At 34.9% G+C, this 12,429-nt stretch overlaps 1 protein-coding gene across 1 annotated transcript in view; it reads left to right on the forward strand.

The window, feature by feature from the left end:
- The window catches only part of CFTR (CF transmembrane conductance regulator), a 184,252-nt gene that overhangs the window by 113,845 nt on the left and 57,978 nt on the right, over nucleotides 1–12,429 (forward strand). Inside the window, exons 18-21 of the mRNA XM_063708070.1 lie at nucleotides 4,561–4,598; nucleotides 5,263–5,513; nucleotides 8,399–8,478; nucleotides 12,249–12,399. Coding sequence (XP_063564140.1) covers nucleotides 4,561–4,598; nucleotides 5,263–5,513; nucleotides 8,399–8,478; nucleotides 12,249–12,399 — 520 coding nt within the window. The remainder of the gene's footprint in view (nucleotides 1–4,560; nucleotides 4,599–5,262; nucleotides 5,514–8,398; nucleotides 8,479–12,248; nucleotides 12,400–12,429) is intronic.

Consider the following 12,429-nt stretch of genomic DNA (forward strand, 5'->3'; position numbering starts at 1 on the left):
GAGGACACCCCTGGGTATGTCCTAATATAAAACCTAAATCTAAACTCAAGGCCCATGCTACCTTCAGAGAATAAATGACCCAGAAAAAGAACCACCTCTCCTAAGGAAGTATAAATGTGTAAATAACTGAGACCCAAACTTACAACTATACATTTTTCTTATTGTTGGGCTGTTGCTAACCTCAATTAAGAAGGCTTGATGATATTTGTAAAGTGTCATCACTCCACCATGGTCCAGTAACATCTGATCACTCCACCATGGTCCAGTAACATCTGAATGGTCAAGAAATATCTAAACATATGTATCAAAAATTTGTGTATACTACTGTACCAATAAACCATTTGTTTCCATTTGATCTCTGAGTGTGGTAATACATGTTATTTGCCCTGCTGTTGTAAATAAACAAACCAAATGGAGGCTTGATGCAAGATGCAGTGTAGCATAGTGCCAACTCTGGACTCCGACTACTCAGGGTGTAAATTCTAACTCTGTTCTATTAACACCATGAAACTGAGCAAGTTAGTTAAAACTCGCTGGGCCCATTTTCTCATTTATACAATGGAGATTTTAATAGTACAGCTACATAGGCCATTTTGTGGTTTAAAATACATCATGATTATAAAACACTTAATGTAGGGCTTGCTACATAATGAGCAAGGTTTGTTGCTGTTATCATTAATATCCTTAATTCTCATTATTATAAAACTTGAGATAGTATGAGGTGAACAAGTTCATAACAGCAATATAATGAAAATTTTAATAATTCCTTTTATACTTTAACAAAAATACGAGATTGGGTAATTTATTATTTTTACATGAGTAATAAATATTGCATTAAAATGTATTTAAAATTTACCACATTAATGTCTGCCAGTCATGCCAAATGACCAACATGAATGTGAATAAAACTCAGTCTGTGCCCATTTAATCTTAACAAACCCTTTATAATTGTTAATGATTTGAACCTCTGCCTTGAAAGATCACATTACTTGATTGTCTTCAACTTATCTGAATGTGGTAGTGATTTCTGTAAATTTATAGGACCTTTGTCTCATGCAGCTCCATGGAGTTGAACTTATGCACCTTTAAAATGGTATATACTTAATTAATTAAGTGTTGATCTGTTTCACATGTGTATAATATTATTAGCTCACTAAACCAAGAAAACTGGTCCTTTAGGGAAAGAAACTAAATTACAACAGAGAATATAAATACCATATAAATGTCTATTATTTATTGAACTGTCACAATTATTGCAAAAAATTACCTTTTAGTGGACAAAACAATTGATATTGCCCTTTTCTGGGAAAGAAATAATGTAATATATGATGAATATTTTTGGCCAGTATCCTCTAGACCTTGCCAGTTAACTGGCTCTCAAAATTTTGAATAATAAAAACTTGGTGATAGTAGAAAAATAGTAATTTTTTAAAAGTATGTGCACAATTATACAACTAAACAATTCATTCACCAGTGTTCACAATTCTATTGCCTTCTTTGAATCAAAATTTACATAGTTTTTCTTTTAGACTAAGCTCCTTTATGATACCAGTGTGCCCATTTCTCATTACCATTGAAATGTCTCATGAGCACGTCACATTCTGGTACAACTGCTAATCCAGGATGACAGTTTAGTTCTTTTAAATCCAATTGAGAGCCTTATACTCATGACCAGAGAACCTAAAGAAAGGTTAAGATACATTTATTCCTTGATGTAAGTGATTTGTCTATTTTTAGTTTTCCTAAGGGTCATATTTCAATTTAGATTTATGTTTCTTTATAGGTTAGGTAAAATATGCTTCCCTTTTGCAATATGAAATATGTAGTCTTTTAAAAAATTTCTTCAAAACTATTAAAACTGAAAAAAAATTAATTTGGTCTATTCAGTTTGTTAGCACTTACCATTTTGGAAAGAGAGTGACTCTACTTTTGTATTTCGTAACATTTTCCCTACTATAGGGCAGTATCTTTTGTAAGTTCTTAGATATTAGCACCAAATAAATAGGCAAAAAAATTCTATTATGTTAATTCTTAGAACCCCTGCTTGGCAGTGCATCATTGACTAGATGGAGAAGAAATGAAAATAACATATTAGGAAGCAGTTTCCTGGTTCTTTTGAAAACAACTAGAGAGTCTTGTTGTTGACTGGAATATCTGAAGATCCTGTTTAATGCTTTCATTCTATGATTGTTAAGAATATGTCATAGAACTGCTGTATCCTGTTTCTTTATGTCTTCCCTTCTGTTTGTTGATTAGAAATCCCTGAGTGGCTTTACATTATTAGTACAGTAGATATGTAGTATATTCCCATAATACCACTGCTGCTATTGACTAATAGTAATTATTTTAGGGCAGCTTTATGACAGTTGGTTTATATTTTAGGGTGTCATTTGACTTGTGAAGCATTGAAATCTGAGTATTAAGCACACTGTTTTCTATGTGGTATGGAATGATTCTTAAAGCCCTGAGAAAATGGAAAATAAAAATATTTTTCCTTTTTACTATAATCACCTACGACTGTCACTCTATCATAAACTGCATAAACTTTATAACCTCAAAACATTTTGGAAATGAAATGACAGAACTTGCTTACTCAATTGCTTTATATACACCAAATATTTTTTAAAAGTATTATGTTAAGTCCTTGAAAATATTTTGTTCTAGTCAATAGAAGCAGTTTAGGTTGGTAGTTCTATGTGGAAACAGTGAGGAAATAATTTTATATTATGATGACTAGACCAGTCTTTGAACATCGCTTTGGTTATTGTTCCATTAGTAAATATTATAATTATTGCTGAGATTTACTCATCTTCAAAGAATGTTGGCAATGCCAGCATTATTAACACTCCTCTAGTTAGAACAAAGGGGAAATGTAATAACAAAACATAATAATAGCCAAATAAAGAGTGACTTAGAATGTACACCCTTATCTAGGATCCTGAGTAATTCGATTATTCTTAGGAAATACACTTTTGTGCTAGAACAAAGACTTTTGAAATAGCTAGATTATTTCTGGGTTTCTTTTCATTTTGAATTAACTTGAAGTTCAAGGAAACAAGGATAGTTTTTACTGATACAGTGCATAGAAGCTGTGTGTAAAATGAAGAAAAGTAGGAAAGTGAGAAAAATGCCATTAGATTTTTATCGTTATACTATCTGATATGTGAATTTAACTAAAACTTATATACCTCATTAAAGTATAGTACTTCCTAATGTAATTTCTTAATTTAAGTGTTCCCCATAAGGTTTTTTTTATATAAACTTAAGTACTGTTAAATATTTAAGGCAAATTCAGGTATAAAATAAGACTTGTTGATATCTTATTCCAAGCATATTTGTTTCTCTCCTATTTATTTTTATTCTGTGTTCATTTCCAAAATTGTTTTACTCACAACTGTTTGTTTTTTCTGTTTCATTCTGTGGTAAAGGTATTATTTGGCTAATTGTATAATTTCAGTGTCATTTCTAATATTCCAATTGTGATAGTATCAACACAAGATTACATTTCTCTACATGGTTTATGAGAATGGAATGCCAAATTGAAATAGAACAGAGCACAGATGATCTAAATATAAAAAGAACTACAAAAATCACAGTTGTTTAAAAAGGTTTTTTGTTTGTTTATATATGGTGCAGAACATTTGTTCCTTAGCCAAATGTTTCCACCTTGAGAAAGCTATAGAGATTCTATGTAGTCCTAGTACCAATAATATGTTTTAACCTGAATGTACCTTATCTTTATTCATAAACTGTGACTTTTTACACTGTTGAAACTTTTTTTTTTTAAGACAATCTCACTCTGTCTTCCAGTCTGGAGTGCAGCAGTGGTGTGATCTTGGCTCACTGCAACCTCTACCTTCTGTGTTCAAGCAATTCTGGTGCCTCGGCCACCTGAGTAGTTGGGATCACAGGTGTACACCACCAGGCCTGGCTAATATTTTTTGGTATTTCTAGTAGAGATGAGTTTTGCCACATTGGCCAGGCTGGCCTGAAACTCCTGGCCTCAAGTGATCTGCCTGCCTTGGCCTCCCAAAGTGTTGGTATTACAAGTGTGAGCCACTGTGCCTGGCCTGAAACTCATAATTCATTTCCGTTAATATTAATCTCACCTTTTCCAATAATTAATTGATTTCACAAGTATTAGTCCCCTATAATCACTGAATGTCTAATGAAATTATTTATAGCAAACAGATTATCTGCCAGCAGGCTGAGATTAGTTTCTTTAAAAAATGTTTATTATTTAAAACATTCAGCTGTGATCTTGGCTTTCTTGTGAGGTTCAATAGTTTCTATTGGGTAAAGGAGAGAAATGGCAGAGAATTTACTTCAGTGAAATTTGAATTCCATTAACTTAATGTGGTCTCATCACAAATAATAGTACTTAGAACACCTAGTACAGCTGCTGGACCCAGGAACACAAAGCAAAGGAAGATGAAATTGTGTGTACATTGATATTGGTACACACATCAAATGGTGTGATGTGAATTTAGATGTGGGCATGGGAGGAATAGGTGAAGATGTTAGAAAAAAAAAAATCAACTGTGTCTTGTTCCATTCCAGGTGGCTGCTTCTTTGGTTGTGCTGTGGCTCCTTGGAAAGTGAGTATTCCATGTCCTATTGTGTAGATTGTGTTTTATTTCTGTTGATTAAATATTATAATCCACTATGTTTGTATGTATTGTAATCCACTTTGTTTCATTTCTCCCAAGCATTATGGTAGTGGAAAAATAAGGTTTTTTGTTTAAATGATGACCATTAGTTGGGTGAGGTGACACATTCCTGTAGTCCTAGCTCCTCCACAGGCTGAAGCAGGAGGATCACTTGAGCCCAGGAGTTCAGGGCTGTAGTGTTGTATCATTGTGAGTAGCCACCGCACTCCAGCCTGGACAATATAGTGAGATCCTATATCTAAAATAAAATAAAATAAAATGAATGAATTGTGAGCATGTGCAGCTCCTGCAGTTTCTAAAGAATATAGTTCTGTTCAGTTTCTGTGAAACACAATAAAAATATTTGAAATAACATTACATATTTAGGGTTTTCTTCAAATATTTTAATTTAATAAAGAACAACTCAATGTCAATAGTGAAAAAACGTATCTATTTTCTTGCAATAATAGTATGATTTTGAGGTTAAGGGTGCATGCTCTTCTAATGCAAAATATTCTATTTATTTAGACTCAAGTTTAGTTCCATTTACGTGTATTGGAAATTCAATAAGTAACTTTGGCTGCCAAATAACAATTTCCCTTTTGCTTTACAGCACTCCTCTTCAAGACAAAGGGAATAGTACTCATAGTAGAAATAACAGCTATGCAGTGATTATCACCAGCACCAGTTCGTATTATGTGTTTTACATTTACGTGGGAGTAGCCGACACTTTGCTTGCTATGGGATTCTTCAGAGGTCTACCACTGGTGCATACTCTAATCACAGTGTCGAAAATTTTACACCACAAAATGTTACATTCTGTTCTTCAAGCACCTATGTCAACCCTCAACACGTTGAAAGCAGGTACTTTACTAGGTCTAAGAAATGAAACTGCTGATCCACCATCAATAGGGCCTGTGGTTTTGTTGGTTTTCTAATGGCAGTGCTGGCTTTTGCACAGAGGCATGTGCCCTTTGTTGAACCTCCATTTGACTGGCATGCACATGTCTCAGATATTATAGGTTATCATATATTGTTGCTCCTAATATTTCTGTGTTAGATAATTAGAGTAGCTTGGTTTGTAAGAATGTGATGTTGGTGGGACTGTAGCAGAACAAGAAGGCCCTTATGGGTCAGTCATACCTCTCTTCAAATATTTGGTCTAGCTCTCTTCTGGGCATCTTGTTGCCAATATATAGTATTGCTCAAAAGGGCAGGAGATTTGAAGTGATCAAGGAAAATATATTTTTTCTATTGATTAAGTCTTTTGATGGGGTAGAATAATCTAATTTCATGTAACTGCTCAAAGTTATATGGTAGGGGGATCCCAAATGTATTTTAAAACTATTTTTATATCATCATATTTAAAGTAATAGAAAGTCAGAGTAGTAGAATAAAGGTACTAAAAATTTTAAAAACTAGTAAGGTACTTTGAAAGAAATCAATTATGTTGATTCCTCATTAGACAAATTTGCACTTAAAGACTGAGGTTAATAAGGATTTCCCCAAGTTTTTTCATAGCAACCTGTGAGCACTTTCTCTGTTGAGGCATTTATGGTATGAAAAGATGAGTAAGGCACAGTTCTTGCCCTGGAGAAGGTCACAGGTGAGAGGAGGAGTTGACACAGAAACATTTGATATAAAGCAAGGAATAAATTCCAAGACTAAAATTTTCAGAAATCTAAAAAACTCAAGATAAGAAAAACCCATCATATTTTCTGGGTAACAAAATTTCAGTGTTATTAACATGTAGGAGGATCTTGATATTTATTCTGAAGCCCATGTATGTTGCTGAAATATTGCCTCATTTGCATGTACTCATCACCATCCTCTGTTTTGGAGCTAAGAATTTTAGACTCAAGATGTCTAATTAAGTTGATCCATTGATTTTATTTTTTATGGAAATCTGAGACCCACAGAAGGCAGGGGATTTACCCACATTTCTAGAAGAGTCAGACATGAGCAATGAGGCACAGTGGAAAGAACATGAGCATTGCCTGAGCTCTGAGTTGGCGCTATAAGAGCAGTGATCATGGGCAAGTGACTCTTCTGAGCCTTGGCCTCCTCACCTGTTAAGTGAGGAAAAGAATATTTCAGAAGATCTTTGTAAGAATGAAACAAGGCAATTTACTTGCCTGCTACATAGCCAATGGGAAATCAATATAAGTTCCCCGTGGTTCCCTTCTGTGGGGTTTTGTTCCCACAGAGGGTGCACTGGCCATTCCACCTCTTCTTTTCCAAGCTCCTCATTCCCTTTAACGCTGTTCATAGTTGGTTCCAAACCATTTGAAATATAATAAGCACCAGGATGGTTTTTTCTTTCCACCAAAGCAAATTTCATTTTCTAAACACTGTTTATAAATATCAATGGCTATTTTTTCAATTTTTGATTATCATGAAAATATACAAATATGTTTAATTAAATATGCTAAAGAATGTATTAATAAATATGTATTAAATAATTCCTACATATAAGGCCTTTTTGCTTGGGGTATGGGTGATACAAAATAAATGTGGCATGAACCCACTGACCTCTAGCAATTTATAACCTAGAAAAAGAGTTATGATATGTTTATAAGTTCCTGTGATATAAGACATGCATATAGTCATTATAACAGAGGTGCAAACAAGATGTATCAAGTATGTCCAGAGGAGGAAGAGATTAATCCCAGCTGGAGGAAACACTGATGCTTTCTTGCAGCAGGGGCATTTGAGTTGAGAAAGGGAGGAAACATAGATTTTGACAATGAGAGCTGAGGGGAAAGGGGTTTCAGGTGGAGGGAACCACATGGGGAAAGCAGGGAGGTAGGAAAGTGTAGAGTGTGTTTAAAGAATAGACCAGTTTGGCTGAAACAGGATATTTGAGCAGAGGAAGCTTGTACTAGGTAGGTGGGTTGAGGCCAAATTATGCAAGGCATTAAATATTAAACTAGGAATTTTGGACTTTATCCTGCAGTTTATGGGGGGTAAATGATAAGATTCAGTATCACTTTATTTGTACAGTATTATGTTACATTTTATCTAATTGTTTAATTCCTGTCTAGACAATGAATTCCTCAAGGGCAAGGAGCATGGCTTATTCACCTCAGTAATTTCAGTGCCTAGCATTGTGCCTGGTACAAAGTGGACACTTGTATATAACCTTTTTTAATTGAAGCAACAAGTTATCAACCTTACAAATGTGAATCCGTGATTCAGATGACAGGTTGAAATGCAGATTGTCCGCGAAGAGGGCAGAAAGAGAGTATGACAAAGGAGGACAAGACAGTGGGGCAGGCAGGGAGAGAGAGCAGCCAGGGTTTCGGTAGAGGTATGTCAAAAAGGTATGGAAGTCAGAGGAGAAGGAGACCCCTGTGTTATGGAATACAAATGGAAGGGAAATGATGACAACAGTAAGTTGTCATTAAATGCAAGGTTGCAAAAATAAGATTGTAAAGCAGGATGAGTACCCACCTATTCCTGACATAATTTATAGTAAAAGCTATTTCAGAGACATTGGTCGTTACTTGAGTCTTACAAGAATCTGAAACTTTTTAAAAGGTTTAAAAGTACAAGATAATAACTTGAACACATAATTATTTAGAATGTTTGGAAAGAAACGAAAATTTCTAAGTCTATCTGATTCTATTTGCTAATTCTTATTTGGGTTCTGAGTGCGTCTACTGTGATCCAAATTTAGTATTGAATATATTGATATATCTTTAAAAAATTAGTGTTTTTTGAGGAATTTGTCATCTTGTATATTATAGGTGGGATTCTTAATAGATTCTCCAAAGATATAGCAATTTTGGATGACCTTCTGCCTCTTACGATATTTGACTTCATCCAGGTATGTAAAAATAAGTACCGTTAAGTATGTCTGTATTATTAAAAAAAAAACAAAAGCAAATGTGATTTGGTTTTCATTTTTTATTTGATTGAGGGTTGAAGTCCTGTCTATTGCATTAATTTTGTAATTATCCAAAGCCTTCAAAATAGACATAAGTTTAGTAAATTCAATAATAAGTCAGAACTGCTTACCTGGCCCAAACCTGAGGCAATCCCACATTTAGATGTAATAGCTGTCTACTTGGGAGTGATTTGAGAGGCACAAAAGACCATCTTTCCCAAAATCACTGGCCACAAAGTGTGACATTTTGGCATTGGCATCACTATTTGATGGAAGCCAACCTCCCCCCAAAAGGCCTGTATTAGAATGAAGATGGATTCCCTGGGTGGGTTACACTTGAAACTAGCCTCACCCATGAACACTTTGGCACAGATTAGCTAGCCCATTCCCCCACAGTAAGGACCATAAGGAAGGGACAGAAGCAAAGATAAGTTTTTGAACGAAAGAGAGGGGAAAGAAAAATCTAGGGTTTTATGAGGGCTGTCCCTGAGTGATAGATGTGAATAGGCCTCCAGGGCAGGCTGGCTCAGAGGCTGACTCTTTGGGTTGGGGTGACTGATTGGTGGTGAGAGTGGAGAAGAAAAGGGGAGTGGAGGAGGTGAAAGTGACCTTGGGACATTAGGTCTCCATAAGTGACAGGATTTAAGGAGTGTTGTAAGCTGTGGTTGTTGGACCAGGTTTAAGCACAGCTTCCTGAGCTTCCTGACTGGTTTAGGTCAAGCTCCAGAGAGCAAATGCCACAGTCTCAGTGATCTCCTTGGAGAAACAGTTGGAATAGGATGTTGCCCATGTTGGGATGAGTCATTGTCCGCTCTTGCTCTTTCCCTACCCCTGCAAAATAATAATACTGTATTTGATTGAACATATAAAACAAAAGAAGGATTATCACATAAGTATGTATATATAACCAACATTGGCAGGTGCAGAAAAACCAGACTGTCAGTTTGCCTCATCTGAAATGATTGACACAAACAAATATATTTACTGTCCCAAGTGAACTTTGGCATTTTGGATATCCTTCAGTTGTTCTGTTTAAAGATATAACTTAGAAGCAGCTGATGGAATATTTAAATCCATGCGTTGAATTCATGCATTCAAAGAAACATGTTCTGTGTCACTAAATGCTGACATTTGTTTTTCATGTTAAGAGTGTAAATAACTGGTCCCAAATATAATATTATTACATCAGATAAAAACTGGAATGTGAACCTCTTAACTTGATTGTGAAAGTATTTGCCAATGGTGCCTCTTGATAATTATTTGAGGCTCATTTCAGAACTCCTCTGGAAGAATTAATTTTTAAATATTCATTTTATAAATTAACATTTTTGACATATGTGATGGCTCTCAAATTTTTTCTTTTATGCCAGTTTGAACCATTTCTGCTCAATTTTTTTTTTAAATTGAAATGGAGTCTCACTCTGTTGCCCAGGCTGGAGTGCAGTGATGCAATCTTGGCTGACTGTAACCTCCACCTCCTGGGTTCAAGCGATTCTCTTGCATCAGCCTCCAGAGTAGCTGGGATTACAGGCACACACCACCATGCCTGGATAATTTTTGTATTATTACTAGAGATGGGGTTTCACCATGTTGGCCAGGCTGGTGTTGAACTCCTGAACTCCTGACCTCAAGTGATCCACCTGCCTCAGCCTCTTAAAGAGCTGGAATTATAGGTGTGAGCCACTGCACCAGGCCCTGTTCAACTTTTAATGCTAAGATTCATTTGTTGTTGTTTCACAAGTGATTAGGCAGAGGTCTTTTATATTAATTTACCCATTTTATTTGTAAGAGAGTCTCATATTAAGGAAGCATAATATATGACAATCCAAATACAGTACAAATTTGGTTAATTTTGATTTTGTTAAATAATTAATCACAGGGGTCCTTTAAATTGTGAGCTCCTCTGGTTATACTTATGTTCTACCTCTGGTTATACTTAATTTCAAACAAATGAAATTTCATTCTATTCATGACATTTCAGAAGCAGATCTGTTGCACAAAATAAAGCATACCTATAAATTTTCTTTTTTTAAAAAAAGTCTCTGTTCACTCTATTTTCTATTATTTTTCTCTTTTTAAAATTTGAATTTTATTGTGGCAAGTCCACTTAACATGAGATTTACCCTCTTAACAGATTTTTATGTGTAAAATACAATATTGTTCACCATGGGTAAAATGTTGCACGGCAGATCTCTGGAACTTATTCATTTTGCACTACTGAAATTTTATACCTGTTGATTAGTATCTCCCCATTTCCCTCTCTCCCCTGTCCTGTTACCCATGGTTCTGTTCTTTGCTTCTTTGAGTTTGAGTATTTTGATACCTCATGTAATCTTCATTCTATTTTCTAACTTTGACAATGTTCTGACAAATTTGCTTTCCGGATTGGAGCACTGTATAGTGAAAATTGAAAATCTTGGTTATTTTCTACAGATTCCCACTATTTTACCTTGAGCAGACACTTATCTTGAAGGGTCTCAGGTTTGTCACTTGTAGAATGGGGAATATAAACCTGATAATGGTCCCTTTCAGTTCTAAAGTTATATCAGTTGAAAATACATGTGTCACTTATGGAAACGGGTAGAGAACTGGCTCACTGAATAGCATATGGATATTATAAAGTGGTTTTTTTAATCCTTTCTGCTGACAGTTACTTTATTTATACTTTATTCAAATGGATTATTGTGAAGTAAGTGTTAGCGGGCTTTGTACCTTTTAAAAATGTATGTATTTGGTGTAATGTAGAAATATAGAAATTTATTAAGTATGATTTATTTCAATGTTAAGCATGAGAAAATATGCTCCGAAAGGTTAGATAGCTTGCCTAAATGACAAGCTTGTATTTCAAGCAGAACTTTCTGAATCAAAAGACTCCAAGACGAATGCCCAGCTTTCAAAAATTATCTAACCAAAATAAATCCTAAGATTCACCTTCATACTAAAATTATTTAAAAATAGTTTATTTTAAATTAATATTCACTTAAAATGTATTTATCATGCAATACTTTAAAGTGTCTGGGAAATGAAAATATCCAAAGATCAAAGAACACCATGTTTTCAAAACTTCAAAAATGTTATCAGTGACCTAAACAATTTTTAAAATTTTCATAGAGCCTACGAAAAATGTACTTGCAAATGGCTACTTTCTGACTAGGAATAGAATGGGGAGAGTATTTAGTCCAACAATGATAGACTGGATTAAGAAAATGTGGCACATATACACCATGGAACACTATGCAGCCATAAAAAATGATGAGTTCATGTCCTTTGTAGGGACATGGATGAAATTGGAAAACATCATTCTCAGTAAACTATCGCAAGAACAAAAAACCAAACACTGCATATTCTCACTCATAGGTGGGAATTGAACAATGAGATCACATGGACACAGGAAGGGGAATATCACACTCTGGGGACTGTTGTGGGGTGGGGGGAGGGGGCAGGGATAGCATTGGGAGATATACCTAATGCTAGATGACGAGTTAGTGGGTGCAGTGCACCAGCATGGCACATGTATACATATGTAACTAACCTGCACAATGTGCACATGTACCCTAAAACTTAAAGTATAATAAAAAAAAATAAAATAAAAAAATAAAGTTTGAGGTGTTTAAAGTATGCAAAAAAAAAGAAATAAATCACTGACACACTTTGTCCACTTTGCAATGTGAAAACGTTTACTCACCAACATGTTTTCTTTGATCTTACAGTTGTTATTAATTGTGATTGGAGCTATAGCAGTTGTCGCAGTTTTACAACCCTACATCTTTGTTGCAACAGTGCCAGTGATAGTGGCTTTTATTATGTTGAGAGCATATTTCCTCCAAACCTCACAGCAACTCAAACAACTGGAATCTGAAGGTATGACAGTGAATGTGCGATACTCATCTT

Source organism: Gorilla gorilla, chromosome 6 (genome assembly GCF_029281585.2).
Source record: "Gorilla gorilla gorilla isolate KB3781 chromosome 6, NHGRI_mGorGor1-v2.1_pri, whole genome shotgun sequence".
In the NCBI taxonomy this organism is placed as follows: domain Eukaryota; kingdom Metazoa; phylum Chordata; class Mammalia; order Primates; family Hominidae; genus Gorilla; species Gorilla gorilla.